Source organism: Lonchura striata, chromosome 1A (assembly GCF_050655825.1).
Source record: "Lonchura striata isolate lonStrDom1 chromosome 1A, ASM5065582v1, whole genome shotgun sequence".
In the NCBI taxonomy this organism is placed as follows: Eukaryota; Metazoa; Chordata; class Aves; order Passeriformes; family Estrildidae; genus Lonchura; species Lonchura striata.
The window spans coordinates 58,770,540-58,791,376 of NC_140741.1; the positions used below are offsets into that span (position 1 = coordinate 58,770,540).

Sequence of the window (20,837 nt, forward strand, 5' to 3'; positions counted from 1 at the left end):
TCTCCTTTTATGGTCACCATAAATCAGCACAAATAAACAAAAGATAGGTTGAGTTCTAATATCTGTCCTGTGGTTTGGTAAGAAGAAATTGATACCTTATTGAATTGGTTATTACCCTTTGTGTCTATGTTTGTTAGCATGCATTTTGTTGACAGTAGCCTTTTCTAATATTCATACAAATCATATTACGACTTGGTTCTGATTCTCTTCTCTGTTAATATGTGAATACTTTTTAGGTTCTCTGTATTCTTTGGGATATGGAAACTGAAGAAGTTGAAGATATACTACAGGAATTTGTTAACAAATCACTGTTGTTCTGTGATCGTAATGGGAAGTCATTCCATTATTATTTGCATGATCTTCAGCTTGACTTTCTCACAGAGAAGAACCGCAACCAGCTTCAGGTAGTGTACCAACTGATAGTGGCATTCAACTTTACTCCCCAAAGCTAGGCATCTTTCACAATATATTGCTTTGTTAAATGGTACCCTGAGTAGCTTCATAGCATAGGTCCAAATTAAATTTAACTTAAGGCTGACTAATTAAAAATATTTATTTTCAGCTTGAAACTGTGAGGGGATTTCTTGATGGTTCCATCTGCAGCTAGCAGACTAAACTGAGAGAAGGCTCTGTAACCATTATTTCTCTATCAGATGTTTCCAGCAGGAGATGAAATGTTTCACTGTTGGTTCCAAAGATATCAAGGCCCAACCAGAATATGAAACTTCTTATTTAATGCTAGAAATGCTTTTTGCTCCCTTTTTCTCAACTTAACACAGTACTTTCAGGAAGATGCCCTGTAAGTTTGGCTTAGTTTTGGTTCTGAAAGACAAAACAGAAAGAGTAGATATAAAGAAAAGGCAAGTTTTTTGTCTTGCTTTAGATTTTCATATGTAAGGATTTTTTTTTGTTGTTGGCTACCCACATTTAAGATGAGAGATTTGGTAGTTAATCTCAGCTGGGAAGGGTTAACAGCTTGCTTTTCTGTCTTTCAATATACAGAGGATGTTTCTGGAGAAGTCTTTAGCAATAAATTAGGTTAGGTGTACAATTTTTGGAAGGCAAGCTTTTTTATTTCACTGTTAATGTATTACAGTTGAGAAATAATATTATTCCTCAATGCTATTTACAATGTAATAATAATAATACTTATAATTCCTCAGTGCTAAAAGTGTGTTTTTCTTCACTTTGCAGGAGCTACATAAAAACATAGTAAATCAGTACAAGAAATACTACAAGCTTAATACACCTGTTCTGTCTCAAGAGGATTGCATGTACTGGTATAATTTTCTAGCATATCACATGGCAGGTGCCAAAATGCAGCAGGTGGGTTCTGAGACATGTCTTGTGCTTCCCTTTTTCACCCACTCTTACCTCTGCTTTTCCCTCCAGGCCTTCTCCCAGTTGAGCCTCTCTTCCCCTTGACTTTAGTCCAGCTGGGTGAACACTCAACACAGGGTCTTTAGGAGGTCTGCTGCTTAATCACTGTCCCTTACTTTATTTCTGCTCTTTGTATCTTGTCTTTTCAACCAGTTCTTGAGAGGCTTTCCTATTTATACCATAATGGCTTGTGGTTTTCTTTTCCTTTTTAAGAAGCTTTAATAATAAGTCTTCTTTAAACCTTTTTGGAAACCCAAGCTCTCTTTATTGTGTAATAATACAAGTAAATTGCTTTCATTAGATCATTTTATCAGTTAGTTACTTTTTTTATCTTCAGAAGTCTTCTTAGCTTTTTCCTCTTATGTCAAAAAGATTTGTATGTAAAAATTCATTATCTGATTTCAGTAGCAAAAAAAGCCTATCAAGAAGAGTTAGATGGGCAAGTCTCTTGCTTCCAGAATTGTCTTAGCACCTTAAAATTGCTGGCATTTTTGCCAACTACTCTTCTTTAGATATTGAGCTATTATAAGATGCAAATCATGCAGAAATATTAATAATTGGTAGTTTCACTTGAATTTGAATTTCAAATTTCTTGAACAGTGTTTGGTCCTGGTTGTTAATTGCTTTATTTCATGTGTACGTACTCAAACCTTTTGAGCTTCTTTCAAGATGGTTCATCTGACTTTTCATATAATACACTCTTATAGGAACCTTCATAATTAATGTTGACTATGAATCTAGGTGTTTTGGATCATATTTATTTTATTATCTTAGTATCTTTAGTTTCAGTGTCTTGTGAAAATGTTTTTATTAGCAGCCTTTCTACATCTTGTAAAATTAGCTTCTCAGAAGTTTTTAGCCTGGCTCATTGTGTTTATATGCTTCCTACATTTTATGTTCCATGTATCACTCATTTTTCATTATTTAGAAATGATTTCTATGTGTTGGAAGGCTAATAAAGCTAGGAGGTATTTCCTTTTCTTTATTTAATGATGATAATATTTTAATCCTTGTGGAATTTATTGATTTTAAATTGTAATACGCTTTACACCTGTGCAGTGTTGATGCTAAGCAGTTTTTCTTGAGGAGGTCTAAAGAAAACATTGGACCAATACTTGTTAAAGATGGTCATCTAACTAATCAGGATAAAGTTCAATGCTTGTTTTTATCTGAATATTTAATAATACTGACAGACCTTGTGTGCCCAGTCCCCTGGTTTTGAGGACCATGAATGTGGGAACAGGGACTTTTCATTTGTGGGGATAAATGTGAAATTGTAAGGGACTGGCTGGATCACTTGAATTTCACAAGTCCATAGGGCCTGATATGATACAGCCCAGAGCACTGAAGGAATTAAAGGATGTTATGGCAGGACTCCCTTGATCATTTACCAATGGTTTTAGGAGTTTCAGAATCTCTTAGGAAGATCAACAATCATTATTAGCAATGATCTTTGCTAGACTGGACTACAAGAAGCTTTTTCAGAGTTAAAAAAACAGGTCTCATGTGCTGCAGAAGTCAAGAATTGCTCTGTGCCTCCATCTCTGTCTGACTAGGTGTATCAAAGAGCAATTTAAAATAACAAACTTAATCTTCTGTACACTGAAGTTTTATAACTAAACAATTAAGATGCAGGAAAAAGGAAATTGCCTGAGTTTTCAACCTGAGATGGTTGTAGTGAAGTGTATTAAATGCCTAATGTATTTCCTGTATTTTTCTTTTTCCCCCTAAGTAGATTCTGTTGTGAAACTTACACTCTGAACTTGAATTTGTATTTCTTTTAGGAGCTCTGTGACCTTATGTTTTCTTTAGATTGGATTAAAGCTAAAACAGAATTGGTGGGGCCTGCTCACCTGATTCATGAATATGTAGAATATAGTTCAGTCCTGGATCAAAAGGTATGATTTTAAAAGGTAAATGATCAGTTGGTTCCAAATACAATTTTCTGTTTCATAATTGCATTTTGTTGGATGTATGTATATGGCAGGTATATAGAACGCTTCTAAAACCAAAGCATGAAAATTATATTACATTGAACTTTTAACTTGGAGAAGATAAAAATGAAGGAAACTCAGTTTTCTGTTTGTTTTACCTTCAGTGTGTAAGTGGTTGGCCATGGAACTCAATAACTATAGTGGTCAATACCTAGGGATGAATACATAAGGTACTCTGCTTTTGAGGAGGCATAGGATTATGCTGACCTCTTGGAACAGTCTTTCTGATATTTCACACTGCTTAAGTGACTTGAATAAGTCACTTTCACACAGTGCTTAATAGTGACTTGAATAAGACACTATTGTTAGTATTCTTTGAAAAATAAGGTTATTGTGCTTTCTGAATAGGATAAGGAAATATTTCAATCTACTGTATGTATTTGTTAATATAACTTACAGAAAATAGAGCTAAGGGCTTCTGTAATAATATTAGCTGTATAGAAATTTTTAAAAGCAAGGAAATAAATCTAAGATAAATCTATGTTATCAAATGTCTGCTCTATATTTAGGATAGCACAGTGCGTGAAAATTTCCAGGAGTTTCTGTCCTTAAATGGGCACCTTCTTGGACGGCAGCCATTTCCCGACATCATTCAGCTGGGTCTTTGCCAGCCCGAGACATCAGAGGTGTATCAACAGGCCAAGCTACATGCTCAAAGGGAAACAGGAACATTTTATTTGGAGTGGATGTAAGTAGCTGCAGCCCATTTGCTGATATGCTGATCCCTTGACCAAGGAAATAATTTAATGTACAACTAAATACCATGTATGGTAATAAAAGGATCTTTTTAATAACTGCTGCAGTTTTCTTCTGGGGAAAGAAGGTGTAATAATTTTCAAGAACTTGTGGGAGAAGGGGAGCCCTGGATATGTAAGGTGACAACTTAGTAATAATTACATAAAAATAAATTGAGTGATATATTTACTTCTGTGATCAATTAAACTGTGACTTTAAAAAGAAGAGGATTTGTGCTAACTTGTTAAGTTTTATAATGTAGTGAGATGGGAAATTGTAATTTCTACACAATCTTGAAACTTCTCCAATTTAAACAATCCTTTGCTGTTATTGTATTTTTGGAAGTTGTTTAAGGAAAAGGTATACAGATCTACACATTTTCCCAACCTTCTCCAATAGTCGGTTGACCACATAACTCTTTGATTCTGTTTGATGTTTCTCTTCCGATACTTGTAGTACTTGGTACTGATAAAGTGAGTGACTCCATGTCAAGCAATTATAGTATGAGCCTGGCAGATTAGTCTCCTCTTTGAATATTTTGTTAGCTGCTTGGAAATTCCATGGTTCAGGAGAGTCAATATCCAGTTAGTTCAGGAGAGAGATGTTTTGGTATTTATCACCGAGTCATCTCATTACAGTGCTAGCTGTCTGTGTTAAGATCTGGCTAAACAGGATGATTGTGATTGCTACTAACTCTTAAGTTTTTGTTGAAGTGAGGCAAGGGTCATCTAAGGTGAGTTAGATCCTGTACCTAATCTGTGTTTGAAAAGTGATGATAGTCACAGATCTTATTTTGCTATCCAGGGGTAAGGATCAAGCCATTGTCATGGAAATTAAGGAAATTTGCAAGGGTCTAAGCAAATCTGCAAGTATTTCTTAATATACTTGAAAAGGAAGAGTTTTCCTGTAGGAGAAAAAGAATTCTCAGTAAAAAGTCTATAATTGGAAATAGCATATTTCAGATAATAAAAATGTTGCCTTTCTTGGTATCTAAGCTGGAACTGTTGGAGCACAAAACAAACCCTTGAGTGAATGTTGGACTTTGTTTCCTTTATTAGTTCAGCATGAAGGCTGAGACGTGGGATGTAGTGCGTTGTTTGTTTTGTTTGTTTATAAAGCTTGCTGCTCAAGATGTATAAAAAAGTGTTATCTTCTTAGAGATGATGTTGAATAATACAAAGAAACTCATCTAAATAATTGTCTTACCCTGTAGAAATAAAAAATCCTTGAAAAATCTCTACCGTCTGGTTGTTCGTCCACATAGAGATGCAGTTTATCATGCCTGCTTTTCTAAGGATAGACAAAGAATAGCATCATGTGGAGCTGATAAAACTCTTCAGGTAAGACACCTATGAATTCAAGTTCAAAAACTTTTCTTGAACAGTCCTGTCACTTTTCTTCTGTTGCTATGTGGAAATACTTGGATCTAGATTGTGATTGAAGACAAATGATTGAAAAGGATGTAGTATTGCATAAATGCCAAGTTGCATGTTCAGAATGGTAAACATTATCTTCAAGAGCTGAATAGTGAGTTTTTAGAGTTTGTACCCTCACTAGCCAAATGTGTGAACATGAGATGACATGGAAAAGGTCACAGCCCAGCAATGCACCCCACCTTATTTAATATTTGCTTGCAAAAAATGTTACTTCCAGTCACAATAGTCCTTCTGCAGTACTGCAGAGCAGTAAGGTGTTTTAGGTACAGCTTTACTATTTATATGGGACGGTAGGGGATGTTATGCCACTTTGGTGTTTAATTAGTGAAATGCCTTAATGCATAAGAAATACATCTGTGGAGAAAACACCTGAGGCTGAGGACAGTATTAAATTGGATACAGTCCCAAAGTCCTTAGAAAGCAGATTAGAAGAGACAGAGAGGAACGTGACTAATATAAATTTGCCAGCAGTCTGCCTGGAGGGGAGTCAGCCAGCTCTCAAGAAAACTAGCAATCAGCCAGCCAGTAACCTGGTAAAGTACCCATATTCAGACAGCCAAAGGTAAGGGAAAAGAACAACTTTGTTGCAAACCTTTGGTATTGTTTTGGATGCTTGAGAAGTTGAATACTAAGTTGCTGCTCCTTTGGCTACTTACTGTGTTGTTACTGGGTTTTTTTATTTGCTTATTTTATTTGCTGGCCTGTACAGAATTTTGATCATGGCATCCACTCAGGAGATGTCTGGTGGATGTACTCATGCTGTGCTGTAGTTTCTGTGCTGGGCTTCTGTACTTAATGGCCTCATTATTGACACTGCAGATTGCTTGTTTTTTTCTTCATTTTACACCCCACTAAACTTTCATTGAAGAAATAATAGAAAAATTAGCCATAAACTTTTTTTGTTTTTAAACTTTGAGCTTATTAATGTTTTTTCTAATTATGGCTTAAGCTTTTCAGTTTTCAAGGCTACTTAAAAAAATGATTGCTGGATTAAGAACAGATACTCTGCAGAACTGTGAAGGTAGATTTCCTGTTACTTCAGTACTTATGTTCTTATTTGAACAAATACCAACCATTTAATTGTCATTGGTATTTCTGTTCAATAAAAAAAATCTGAAAAAATGCTCTAAAGAACATCTTGTAGTTTGTTTTAATAAAGAATATGTAAACTAAGATGGAAAAGGATACCTGATTCCTACCCCCTGCTCACCCCACACTGTAAAGTTAAATGGTAGAATTTGAGGAAATTTATTAATATGTAGCACTTTTCCTCAGCTGTCCTTTCATTGCCTATATCTAACTTGAGACTGAAATGTGTGACAATTTTACTGTCAATTTTTCCCTACTTATTTTTGGTTTTTTGTTTCTCCAATTATCAATTCTGTTGAAATTCTTACTTTAGATGTATGGGTGCCTCATACATATAAAACTGGAATTTGTAGTTTTATAAATATCTTAGACTTTGTTAATAGATTGCGTTTTCCAGTCACTCTTAAAACAGGCTGTGAAAGGGCATGGCTCTTAGCTTAGAGTGGGGGTAGAACAAAAGTATATTGAAAAATCAATTTTCACTAATTCTCTCTCTTACAATTTCTGTCATCCTTGGAAGACTTTATAATTACATTATTGTCCCTGAAATTATGAATGCTTTCAAAAATCAACCCTTTTTTTAAGAACTTACATAAAGAGAGCTGTAAAGAGATTTTAAAAGAAACCCATATACGTGTTTTCAAACTGTCTGCAAGTTATAAGGTTTTACTGTTCCTTGGTTTAGGTGTTTAAAGCAGAAAGTGGAGAGAGACTCCTGGAGATAAATGCCCACGATGATGAAATACTCTGTTGCACTTTTTCTGCAGATGGTGAATTTGTAGCAACTTGTTCAAGTGATAAAAAAGTCAAGGTAAGGAAAAGATTATTCTTTTTTAAAAACTTCTAATTTGAATTTTTGTTTAACTAACTTAGCACAGATTCTTAAAACTAAAAGGTGTTTTAAACTGTCTTAAATATTATGTGGATAATTTAATACTTGACAAACAGAAAAGCTCCACTTGTTACATGAAATAAAAGATACTTAATGTTAACATGATGCATGCAGAATTAACCACTTATATTATTTGTATCATCTGATGTTTCTTTTTAAATAGAAGATAATGTGTTCAGGGTCCAGTCCTATTCACAATATGAGATGAATCTATCCATAATTCTATTTTAATGTTTCTTTTCTGTTACCTTTGAAATAGTTGGCATTTTTAATTCCTCACTATAGTAACAAAATCTTGTTGGAAATCCAGACATTATTTAATTCTAATCTGAATTGTAACCTTTCCTTTAATAAAGTCTTGTTTCTTTTTTTTTAATATATAATCCTTCCTCTTCAAAATATTTTTGAGGGCTATTAGAAATGTTTTAGGACTATCTGTATTTCAGCATAATTTCTGGATTTTTAAAAACAATTACTTTAAATATATTTAAAAGTGTGTTTCATCTTTTAATTCTGCCTAGGTCTGGAATTCAAGAACAGGCCAGTGTAGGTGTGTGTATGAAGAACACTCTGAGCAGGTCAATTGTTGCCAGTTCAATAACAAAAGTGGTCAGTACCTTCTGGCCACCTGCTCAAATGACACTTTCATCAAAGTAAGTGGAAAAGGTTGAGATTATTCTCATGCTGTTTGTCATAACAGAGTAGTTGTTGATGTATAAATTTATCTAAACACTGTGATGTAATGTTTTTTTAAATGAGCCTGGTAGAACAGACAGGGCAACAGATAACGAATATTGACTACAGCTCTGCTATCAGATTTCAGCAGGGCAGAATAGAAGTGTCTTTACTCAGCAGAGGAGAATGGGCAAGTGCTCTGTTGGTAGGGCACGAAGGTGAGGGCTTTGGTCTGATGATACTCAAGATTGGTCAAGACTAACTTGAGAGATTTCATTTTTGTTGAAGTGTGTAAGCTACATAACTCTAATTTAGGAAGCTGAAAAAGAATGAGGCAAGACAAAGCTTTTTCTCAGTTTGAGGCAACTTTCAGTAATTTTGTGCTGGTCGGGGGCCTTGTCTGCACCGTACAGAAAGTTTTAACTAGGTTTATGTAATTCTGATGTTAATAGTTTTCATGCATCTTAGCAGATAGAGGTAAATTGTAGGTTAGCCCAGGGCATAGCATCTAGTCCATGAGCATGTAGGTAAAACTAAGAAAAAAATAAAAGTGGTGTTTTGGTTGCCAGTGTATGATTTTGAGAAGAGCATGAACGATCTGTCTTTGAATAATTCATTAATATGATGATCTTTATGTGTTTATTTCTCTTACAGATTTGGAATTTGAATGAAAAATACTGTAGAAATACAATGATAGGTCATGAAAATTCTGTCAATCACTGCAGATTTTCACCAAATGATGAATATGTTGCTAGCTGCTCGACAGATGGAACAGTAAAGGTATCCAGTATATTTTTAAATCAGCCCTTTATTTTGATGATGGATGGGCAGGTTTAGCATCAAATGCAAAATATGTATAAGAAAATATTGTGTTTGCATGATCAGCTTTAATGAATTAAATCCTGACACAGTTGATTATTGATCTCATCTGTAATGCAAGATTTTGAAATGGCTTGTCCAGTACCAGGAAAAAAAAAGTTGACTGCTTGTAGTTACAAAGAAATTCTAACTACCCTCATATTGAACATTTTTGCCCCCAATGCACTTTGTTAAGAAAACTTGAGTGGGGAGTAAAAATTGTTTAACCAGAAATAGTAGTAAGTTTTTAGGTTATTTGAAAGTTCTGTCATCTCTGAAAATGAATTTTGAAGAGACATAAAAATTAAAAGCAATTTCCATGTGCCATTTTCTTGTATGCACTAGAAGAAAACTGAGAGGTTTGTGTTTTTCTGAGAGTGTAAGTATTATTTTTATTGCCTTTAGTTGCAACAGAATTATGGTATTTCAGAATTGCAATTCTTTAAACACTCTTATGTTTCTATGTAGTTGCTAGATCAGGAAAGAAGGATTGCTGTAACTGTTGTCTGTAAGGAAAAATGTGGTGAAGGGGACAGAAGTGTTCCCTAGATTTTTGGCAGGTCCCTCAGTGAAGTTAAGATGGAAAGCTAGATGTGTGCCATATTTCTCGTGGTGAGTAGATTGTTTACAGAGTTGCAGGGCAGGTGTTATTTTTGGTTGCATTCTTTTTTAAAGTAGAAGTTCAGGCAGCATTGTAGCTGGAATGATAGGAGGGAAAAACCGAAGGAGAAGGTTCTGCTACAACATAATCCTCTTTGTGGTTTGTTTTTATTTCTTAATTTGTGTTTTTCCTTTTTTTATATGTAAATCATTTGGACTTGTGAATATTCTAATGCTATTAGTTGACTGGGGAAGGTAACAAAGGGCTTTTGTATTTTATTCCCTGCCCTTTTTTCTTAAGAAGTACTTGGGAGCTCTCTCCTGTTGTATTCTGTACCTACATCAGCCAAGAGATTGTGTCTATTTCCTGTTTATTCCAGCTTTGGGAAGCACGCTCAGGCAATGAACTGAAAAGTATTGAGATAAAAGATTTCTTTAAAAATGCAGATGAACAACCAGATGATGTGGAGGTTTTAGTAAAATGTTGCTCCTGGTCCAGAAATGGTGACAAGATTTTGGTGGTAGCCAAAAATAAACTTTTGGTAAGTACCTCACTTTAGCAATCTTTTGGAGGTAGTGTACAACAGTATAGGTAGAAATTATGGTTACAGATGAAATTCCAGGCCATTACGATCTTTCAGATAGAAGTGCCTGATTTTGAGTGTGACTAAACAAAAATATATAGCCAACAAACCTGTGACTAAGAGAAATACCTTCTGAATTCAAAAATGTACAGGGTTGAGCATATAAGCTGTTTGTCAGTAGTAAAGTCATTCAAACAGGGTTTCTATTGTAATTATGTGTTCACAGCTTTTTGACATCAACACCTGTGGTTTGTTAACTCAAGTCATTGTCAGTCATCACGGCACAATCCAATACTGTGACTTCTGTCCTGGGGATGAGTTAGTAGCAGTTGCTTTGTCTCACTGCTCTGTTGAGGTAAGTGTCTGCAGTATACCACTGAAGACTACTTTAAATGTTTAATTTGTCCTGATAGTTTCTTGGATGCAGAGATAAAACAAATGCTAATTTAGCAGACTTTTGGTGTGCTCCATTCTTTTAGATTTCATTTGCTTCTTAAATTTAAAATACTGGCTGGAAAATATTTTTTAAAGTTACATGCTCACTTTGGACACTGGAACCCTTTATCTAACTTAATTAGTCTACTTAGTTTATCTAAAGCTACTCTTGTCACTCTCAGGAGTATTGCTTAACTTACACCAAACCCTCTCTCCTTCTGTGTGCTGGTACATAGGAAGGAAGGAAAAATCTAGAATAACTTTGAGGCTAGCATGGCTAGAGTAGGTATGTACAAATCCCAAGTTTGGGGTTGGGGTTATTTTGGGGTTTTTTGTTATTGTTGTTTTCAGGTCTTTTGGTTTTTCAATCTGTACGGTCAAGTAGAACTTGTATTTACTTTATAATGTGATTTTTTTTTTGCCTGTGTCTTTTAAAATCATGGCAGTTAAAGAGGCTGCTGATTCCATTTCCCTGCCCATCGAAATCTGATAAGTAGGCACAGTACTTGTTACATTTGATTTCAGAATAAGAATTAAGAAAATATTAGAAGGCATAATAATTTTCTTAATTAGTAAGTATGCAATTAGTTAGTAAGCAATTAGTGTACTTGCACTATTTTCATTGTAAATACGATCTAAATATTTTTGAGTTTGTCTTTCATGTTTTTATTGTAGTTATGGAATATTAATTCTTTATCAAAAGTGGCATATTGCAGAGGACACATGAGCTGGGTTCACTGTGTGACATTTTCACCAGATGGATCTTTATTTCTGACTTCATCTGATGACCAGACAATACGTGTAAGATAACTTTTCTTTTTTGAAATACCTGAATTTAGATAGGTATTATGTCACTCATTTAAGGAATTGTTTTTACTGTAAAGTCATATATAAAATACATAAAAATATACTTCTGTATTTGGTATGTAAGTTTGTAGTCAATATAAATTTATAAATTTAAATATTTGTTATAAAATAATTTACATATGCAGTAAAATGTGCTGTTTTTTTTGCTTTATTTACTGTTTATCTAAATTTCCTCTATAGCTATATGATTTTCTTAATGTCTGGTTGCACTTCAAGAGTAATTATAACCTTCTATTTTGTTTTACATTTTATCTGAATTGGGAATTTTGAAGGTTTTTGAGGATTCTAGCAGACTTGATATGTTTCATTGTTAGGTATATTTGCTGTTATTAGTTGGGATAGATTTCTCTAATTGCAATGTCTCATTAAAACCTGTGAAAATATAACTATATCCTACCAAGGTAACCTTTCCCTTTCTCCCAAGTTAACACATACATTCCTGAAAGTTTGAAAGCAATTGAAATCTAGAAATCTGTATTTCATATTTTTTGTCATTGGATTTTAATGCTGATCTTTGTATAAGAAAATCTTGGATATTACAGCTATGACTCTAAACAGGGGAGTCTTGTAGTCAGCCTGGAAAAATAAGTTCTATTTCATCTTTGGAATCACTATAGTAATTGCGCTATGTTCCCTAATGTCAAAAACAGCAGAAGCATCATTTTCATTGTTTTAAAAAATCAGTGTTACTTGCAACTTTTATAAGCCTTTGGTTTACAGGTGCTGTTGCTCAGCAAGTTTTATGTCTTGTTCTTTAATAAAACTAATGAAACACTGTGTTCTTTAACAGATCTGGGAAACAAAGAAGGTGTGCAAGTCTTCTGATGCTGTGCTGAAGAGCGAACTAGATGTTGTGTTTCACAATGGTGAAGTGATGATTTTAGCCATCTACAATCAGAAGAATTTACAAGTAAGATGTATTTACTAATGCTTTAGTACGTTTGACTGTTACCTGCAAATTTCAGTAGAAAACTGAGCAAGCACTGACAGAACCTCTTGTTCTTGGCTTTCAAGAGTTGAATCTGTAGCAGATAACTCAGCGTGTGATAACCATTTTGTATCTAGAAACTGTGCCTAGTTTAGTAAGTGAACAAATGGGGTTTGAGGGGAAATTTCTACATTGATGCTGGGTGTCTGTGGGCCCTCTAGGTGGCTCAGACATGCACAGCAATGAGTATGTGTGTAGCACCTATAGACCAGGTGTTACACAGCAAATGATGTACTGCTTCAAAGCTCTGTGTAGCAGCTGAAGGAATCATCTCAAACTGGGGCAGTGAGAGGTGTGAGCCCAGATTTGCACTAAAGGAAACAGTGGCTATACTCTCACTACTGTGGTCCCTGCCACACCAAATGCTAAGTACACCAACATCCAAAGTGGTTTATGAAAGTAACTAGTACTTTAAAATTCATAACTGTTCCCTTTGTCATTCTCAGCTCTATATTGTAATTTATTTAAGTTTAAATTTTAAAATATTGTAGTACCTTAATTGCCTTCCTATTTTACAGCTTATCAATGGAAATACAGACAATGTTATTATGCAGACAGCAGCCCAAGAATCCCCCATTTCCTGCTGTTGCTTAAGCGAAGATCTTAAATTTGCAGCTTTTGGACAGGAGAGTGGAACAATAAAGGTATTAAATCCTAAATCTGATTTTAAAAATAGTAGGAAAACACTCTTATGCTTTTTCTTTTAAAATAAATGTCATTTGGATGACTTCATTAATAATTCTCTTCAGCATAGTAATTCAATTTACATTTGTGAGTGATGTCTAAATTAAAATGACTTAATGGTAATGCCAATAATCTAGCTCTGAGTTTCATTTTACCCAGACTAATAGGAATTTTTCGTTGTTCCAATCCAGTGACTTAAAATCATGTATTTACAATCTCATGTAACTTAAGAAAGAATTTGCATGTTCTTGTTTTCATCAAGTGTGTCAAATAAATGCAGTTATCGCATTCTTCATTGTAAAGGTACTACAGTTGTCAGATGGGAAGGTTCTGAAGTCCTTGGAGGCCTACAGGACATCAGTGCAGCACTGTCGATTTACACCTGACTGTCAGACTCTCATCTCAAGTGCTCATGATCCAGTTATACAGGTTTGGACAATATTTAAAAAGCTAATGCTGTACCTTATGTAAAATAAAGGGCTTTTATACAACAGATAATCTAAACTCAGTAAATGTTTACTGTATTCTGCATTGCACCATCCAAGGGCAAGGGACTGTAGAAAGTGTAGCTTTTATTTATGCCTTATGTGAATGAATATTACAGATCTTCTGTTTTTACTGCTGTGGATGATAGAAAGGTTTTGAGAAGAGTAAAAGAAACATTAGTTGTCAAACAAGGTGACTGAGCAGTTCTGAAATGAGAGTTTGGGATGCTGTAGGTCTGTCAGTGTGCTTGCTTCCACTGTCTTGAGGAATGATGTAAAAAGTCTCTGAGCAGGCTGGTGTGCCCACCCTGTCCAGTGCAGTGCTGAAAACCAGCTAGAAATAGAGAGGCTGCACTAATGTGGGCTCAAATGAGGAACCTCTGCCTCTCAGCAAGGTGGGTTTGCTCCGGAGGTGCATTCTGCTGTGTCTGGGTTAGCATTACCCACCTTGGGCGCAGTTCTGCGGTAAAGATCCGTGTCTCACTCGGAGCTTGCTGAGCCCTGGTGTGTCCAGCAGGACACTTCAGAGGCTGACAGGATCCCTAGCAGCTCCAGCTGCTGCTTCCAGCCCACACAGCTGAGTCCAAGGTTTGAACAAGAGCTCCAAAGCACTCGTGGGTGCTGATGCTCAGCCTGGGATCCTTCTCCTGGCTGTGCTGTAGGAAGCGTTTCTGCTGGCCCTCAGCTGCCTCTGGTGGGCTGAGCCCCCAGGACTGTCCCCTGCACACACGGCTTTCTGTTCGCCCTGCTGCAGGAAACCTGTTCCTTTGAAAACCTTTGCATCATTGCTGTTTAAAGTAAAGTGATGCTTAATAGCTTGTGCAGAAAAAATTACACGTAACTCATTTTGCAGTGAATAGTTGAATTGAAAATAGAAGTGTCATTTTGTTACAAAAAAGCAAAGCAAAATGCCACTTCATTCAAAATGCCCTTTAAAATTATAAAATAAATCTGATTTTAGTAAGCAAACATGAAATAAATTTATACAACATAGAGACATATGTTGTAATGATGAAAGGTTTAAAACCCCAAACTACTGTGGTGCCTGAAAGTTATTGGTTTTTTTTTTTTTTTAATTACTAGTGAATTTTAAGTATCAAATTCACTTTGCAAATAAGATTATATGTGTATTATAGGGAACTCTGTCATAAGTTGACCATTAAATACTATGGCACTCTCAATCTTCAGCATCTCCATTATGGATCACTTCAATATCTAGCATTTTAATTAATTACCACCACCATAAGAACTTGTTATTTGTCCTGTTACTTACAAATAGAAAGTTAGTTCATGCTTCTTATGTTTGCTGTTTCACTTTTTTAAAAAAATGTATTTGATTTTTTTGATTAGGTATGGAATTGGCAGTTGAGTGAATGTGTGTTTCTAAGAGGGCACATTGAAGCAATCAAGGATTTTAGACTTCTGGAAAATTCAAAAATTCTCTCTTGGTCATTTGATGGAACTGTTAAGGTGAGTAAAAGGCTGTGAACTGAGAAATCACATCAAATACATTTGACTGTCTTTTGTAACATTTGGTAATTCCTACATTTTGTGTGGGCACACATTTTACTGAATCAATCGTAAAGTGTAAGCTGACTTTTAAGACAAAATTATGGATTTTCTATTTTCATTAATATCTGCACTGTTGTATTTTAACTATACCAGTGAGTGTAACAAAATGTTTGCCACAATAGAACTATCTAGCTGAGTTTTATCCTTTATATATTGTTGTGTAAGTGTTTTAACCTTTTTACTGTGTTAAAAAAGTAAACTTTTTTTTTCTGTGTATGTGATAGGTTTGGAATATCACTACTGGAAACCCAGAAAGAGATTTTGCTTGTCATACAGGTGCAGTTCTTTCCTGTGCTGTTTCACCTGATGGTAGTAAATTTTCATCTGCTTCTGCTGACAAAACTGCAAAGGTTGGTTACCTTCTGTACAGAGATAAAAATGGTGTCTTATTTGTCCTGAAGAGTAATCTATATTTTTAACTAGTGATTATTCAAGTTATCCTGTTGTGTGTCTAGTTTTAAATTTCCTGTATCCATCAACCTGTTACTAAAGCTGATGCAGTCATTTGCAATTGATCTTGGATATAACTTAAGCCTAGTGGCTTCTGCACAAATAAAATGTGTGTTTAATGCACAGCATTGTGCAGAACTGGTTGTTTATTTCTCTGTATTGATTTGTTGATAGCCTGATATTCTTAATTTGCAAAGTTAAGAAAAATTTCTGAGACTTCCAGTGAAATTTCTGTTCAGAAGGAAGGTACACAAAGTAGTGAGCTGGGGCTTCTTCTCTATTATGTTTGTAAAACATTCCATTAGCTTTCTAAAATATAATTTTCAAGTGGTTGATGAATCCTATTTCTATGAACAGCTTTAAACTTCATTGTAAATATATAGGTTTCATTAAAACATACATTCCAAAGAAAGATACATACAGTCAGTTCAGTAATTCATAGCAAGTGCATTCTTGTGTGATTCAGGTAATAAAAGAGAAACAGTATAATACATTTACATAAATTCAATACAAAGATGCAGATGTATAAAAAATCTTATGTACAGTTTAATGCTAATGCCTTTTGGAAATAAATCATGGCTGTTTTGAACTTGTCTTTCACTCTTCTATATTGTTTTCCATTTAGATATGGAGCTTTGAAAGTTCATCTGTTCTTCATGAACTGAAAGACCATGAAGACTGTGTGCGGTGCTGTACTTTCTCTCCTAATAACAAACTCTTGGCCACTGGAGATGACAAAGGAGAAATAAGGGTATTGCTCTAATCTTGATGTTATTTTATAATTCAGTTGATTGTCTGTTCACATACAGAAGAGCTTTTATGGTTTGTGTTCTGCATGTCTAATTCCATAGCATTGTGGTGAACATTGCAGTGAAAATAGCTAAGTTTGCCACATGAGGTAGTAGTTTGTAACCATATTGATAGATTTATGCTCCACGAATGCTAAGGAACTGATTCACCTAATTTAATTATAATTCTACTGTGAATTGCATGTATGATTAAATCCTCTATATAAGATACACTTCTAAGACAAGATTTTTTTGAAATTATTTTGTCATTTCAAGTAGAATATATATTTGCAAGGGTTTTGGTTTTTTTTCCCCTCAAATACAGAAAATGTATTACAGGCTTCCTTATTTGAGGCGTTTTTTCCCTGTTAAGTTCTATAAAGATTCTTTTTTCTCTTTTAGATTTGGGATATTTTAACAGGTACATTGCTTCATTTCTGCTCCCCCGTTACTGTAGATGAAGGAGAACCAACACATGGGGGTTGGGTAACAGACCTCTCCTTTTCTCCTGACAGTAAAATGCTTGTGTCATCTGGAGGCTATCTTAAGGTAAGCTTTGGGATAATACAATATCCTGTCACACCTTATTAAATGGCAATACTCTGACAATTAAGACTAATTCAATAAACAGACCTGTTTCTAGCTTGCACCTCATTTTATCTTGTGGCTGCACAGTATGGCATTGTGATGCTTCTTGGAGTGTAGAATGGTTTAGGGTGTTAGGGACTTCTGGAATTCTTCTAGTCCAGCCCCTTGCTAGTAGTGGTTTGCAGAGTTAGGTAAAATTGTTTAGGGCTTTGCCTCATAAAATACTGTCCTCGATCCAACAGGGTTGCCTCTGGGCCCTGTAAAGAGGGTTATCTTTAACCTTATCTTTTTTATCTCTAACCCTCTTATTAGTTCAAGACAGCAGCTAGCCTCCTAAACAAATGCAGTGCTCTGTCTTCCATGACATCTATTCTAGGTGTCCAGCCGCCTCAATGACCATGTGCTGGTCTTGCTCCAGTTTTTCAGTGTTTTTCTTGCACTTGGGCAGGGCTCAATACACAGTGGCTAAACTAACAGCCCACTCTGTTACCTACTTTGTATTCAGTGCTTATCCCTCCAGCTTGGCTGTAGGGATGCTAGGGGCTAAAGTCAAGGTTGCTCACATCCACTGCTCTTGCCATGCTGTTTGGAAAGACACCATTATTGTCAGCAGAAGTCAGTTGGGTGGTTCAGCATGATTTTCCTGTGACGTGTCTCTGTTAGTTGTTCAAGATCACATTCTTGTTTTTCATATGACTTGAAATTACTTCCAGAAAACTTGTTCTGTAATAATCTGAGACATTGCAGTGAAGATTACTGACCTGTAGTTCCCAATACCTTCTTTGCTCTTTGTGAAAGTGGGAATGGCATTTGTCTTTTCCCAGTCATGGGACCATAATCAATCACAATGTCTTCTGAAAGTATTTCTGCTTCTCCTTCAGGATCTACAGACAGATGTGTATGATGTACATGAAAACACACACACACAGAGCCATTTTGTAGGGAGATACTAGTCAGGGAAAGTCCAGAACATTTCAGGAGTCTGGACTCCTAAAAGCCAGACTGAGTTGGACTCTAGAGTTACATGATTTACACCTTTAAATGAATGAGTAATTTTAGTCACAGATGAGGTATATCCACCTGTACTATTGAATTTGCTGTGTAAGTTATACCTGCTGGCACAGCACCTGCTCATTTATTCAGAACAAAGGTTCAAAACCTCATTAAGATCCATTTTTGGTTTGGTCAATTTTTTTCTTTTTTTGAGGGGGTCTCTATCAAATAACAGACACTTTAGGAACAGTGGTTTTAATCAGAGCATTGTAGCTGTGTAGTTGCAAATCTGTATTATGCACACAACTTTAATGTTACATATTTCATGAGATAACTGAAAAGTAGTAATACCATCTGCTTTTCAATGTGATCAAAACTGAGGTAATCTCTTGTGATATTTTGCTGCTGCACTCAAATGCTGCCGGAATAGATGGTAGACTTCTTACTGGCACAATGGAATAACAGCTTTGTGCTGGATTGTGTAAGCATTGGTCTACAGTTTTTCTGAGAAATGTGAGATTTCAGGCTATGATAGAGTGATGTTTGCAGGTTTCTTGGTTTCTTTGCTGTTAGTGCTAATGGCGTATTCTAAAAAATATTAATTGTAATCTCACTGTAGAAGAGGTTAATCCTACTAAAAAAACTGCAAATGGTTTCAAACAAGTACATGACGAATCCTCTTGTGTGTCTAGCTAAGTTTTTAATTCAGCTATAGTTTAAGTTGTCTGGCAATGTGTTTCGTGTATTCATTTTGTTATATGAAAATACATAATTTTAAAAAAGTTTGGACATATTCTAGTTTATGTCTATTGATTGCATTTTGTGATGGAGTAAGGGGCAGTACCTGAATTTATTTTGTCTGTTTTCTTGAAATTTAACAGCTTCAGCTTTTTTGAAGTTTCTTTTCATCTGAAAGCCTTATATTTAGTAATTAGTCCTAAACTTAAAGATTGTTTTTAGTGTTAATTAATTTGATGGTTTTATTTTTAATTCTACCTCATTGGTAAAAGCAATCAACTGGGCTAGCCATGTTAAGCCTGTTAATAGATTTTATTCTAAACTTCTTTCACCTAACTGAAAGTGTGTTTTTATTATTTTTTATAGTGGTGGAATGTAACTACTGGAGAATCCTTACAAACTTTCTACACAAATGGAACAAATCTCAAGTCAATACATGTGTCCCCTAATTTCAAAGTATATGTGACTGTTGATAATCTTGGCATTCTTTATGTATTACAGAAGTTCTGATTAGTGGTCTGAGCACTGCAAAGATAACTAATTTTTTAACCTGGAAAGAAAATTTTGCTTTGTCTGACAGTCATTAAGCTGTGAATTATATTTAATTGTTGTATTAATGTATATTTATGTACTTTATTGCAAGTTTTTTCAAATGAACTTGCATTTACTCTTGTTTTTAATAAGAATTATTATAATCCTTAAATCTTGATTTGCATCTTAAGTATGTTGCTTCCAGTTTTGTAAGGAAATTGTATTAAGATTTATTCAAATTAGTTGAAATTAATATTAATAGCAGTGAAGAAAGACTAAGTGTATAATACTTTGAAATTATATTTTATGCTAAGGCTGATGGCTAAATGCTCTCCAGCCATGAGCACAACTGTGTAAGATGCAAAAAACCCTTTTTTTTTTTTTGTGCAATGCAAGGATTTTCATTTAGTACAGAATGGGAAGAAGCTGGGGTATTCTTCATTTGCAAAATGGAACCAGCCATGTTTGTGCTTGATGTTCAAACCAAATTGAGATGTTCAGTTTACAGCAGCTGTGCCTTCTACTTGCAGTAAGAACCTTCATGCTTCAAATCTGTGGAGATAAAGCCCAATGTAACATGAATGAGCTGTTCCCATGAAAGGGAACATCCCGAATCTTCTTTTCTCATGGCAAAATCTGAAATTCAATATTATAATTGAAGCGGAAGAGACTGTGCCATACTTCCAGTCAAATGATGAATGCAGCTAAGCAGCTAAAATGAGAATGGAAATGGCTTAAAAGTTATGTACTGAAAATTATAAGAAGGTGTGTGAACTTTAGAATTGTTTTTCTTTTGGAAATAACAATCAGTTTATACTATGGAGACACTTTACTATTATCAGCTTTGTTTACATGGGATTCTATGCCCAGTTGATTTGTTGCCTGGTAATATGTGATTTTATGTTTTTTTAGTATTTTTTTGTATTTTTTACAGTCTATTTATAGATTCAATATTGGGTAGAAATATCAATGTTTTGTACTAATTGTACTTGACAAATGCTTTCTGAATAATTGGGTAGCAATGTTTTATTTGGTGCCTAGTAAACCTTTTTCTATTCAATTGTCTCTCAACTGCTATGAGCAACTGCACAAGCATTAATATGATTTTCATATTTTTGTAGCTGGCAGTGGAACACTGTCTAACTACTTGATTGTAAAAAGTACAGTAGCAAGTATCTCAACTGGTACTGAATAATGAAATTTTTACTTACAGTATTTTTTGTGTGCATTTCATAAAATTTAATAGGCATTCTTAGTATTTCCCTATTTTTGACAATCGCCAGTTTTTCCTCTTTTCCAACTTGAAATTCTACTCTTTCTAAGGTGCTGTTGAATACGGGTCAGTATAATCAAAGTACTGCTGGCAGAAATATAAAGAGAAGTTCAATGGAAAAGACCATGATGTTTTGTATTCCAAGTATGTACAATACTTAATAAAGATGATCCAGGCAATATTGGCCAAAGTTGTAAATGAA

The 20,837-nt window shown here is 34.9% G+C and overlaps 1 protein-coding gene across 2 annotated transcripts in view; it reads left to right on the plus strand.

Annotated features, from left to right (window-relative positions):
- Positions 1-20,837, plus strand: part of APAF1 (apoptotic peptidase activating factor 1) — a 29,883-nt gene extending 9,046 nt beyond the window's left edge. For both annotated transcript variants that reach the window (XM_021527933.4, XM_021527932.4), the window contains 19 exons: positions 237-404; positions 1,195-1,326; positions 3,165-3,278; positions 3,884-4,062; positions 5,323-5,449; positions 7,320-7,445; positions 8,048-8,179; positions 8,856-8,981; positions 10,040-10,201; positions 10,470-10,598; positions 11,354-11,479; positions 12,336-12,455; positions 13,052-13,177; positions 13,521-13,646; positions 15,053-15,172; positions 15,499-15,624; positions 16,350-16,475; positions 16,915-17,061; positions 19,198-20,837. In XM_021527933.4, the coding sequence (XP_021383608.2) occupies positions 237-404; positions 1,195-1,326; positions 3,165-3,278; positions 3,884-4,062; positions 5,323-5,449; positions 7,320-7,445; positions 8,048-8,179; positions 8,856-8,981; positions 10,040-10,201; positions 10,470-10,598; positions 11,354-11,479; positions 12,336-12,455; positions 13,052-13,177; positions 13,521-13,646; positions 15,053-15,172; positions 15,499-15,624; positions 16,350-16,475; positions 16,915-17,061; positions 19,198-19,341 (2,556 nt within the window). In that variant the 3' untranslated portion in view covers positions 19,342-20,837. The remainder of the gene's footprint in view (positions 1-236; positions 405-1,194; positions 1,327-3,164; positions 3,279-3,883; positions 4,063-5,322; positions 5,450-7,319; positions 7,446-8,047; positions 8,180-8,855; positions 8,982-10,039; positions 10,202-10,469; positions 10,599-11,353; positions 11,480-12,335; positions 12,456-13,051; positions 13,178-13,520; positions 13,647-15,052; positions 15,173-15,498; positions 15,625-16,349; positions 16,476-16,914; positions 17,062-19,197) is intronic.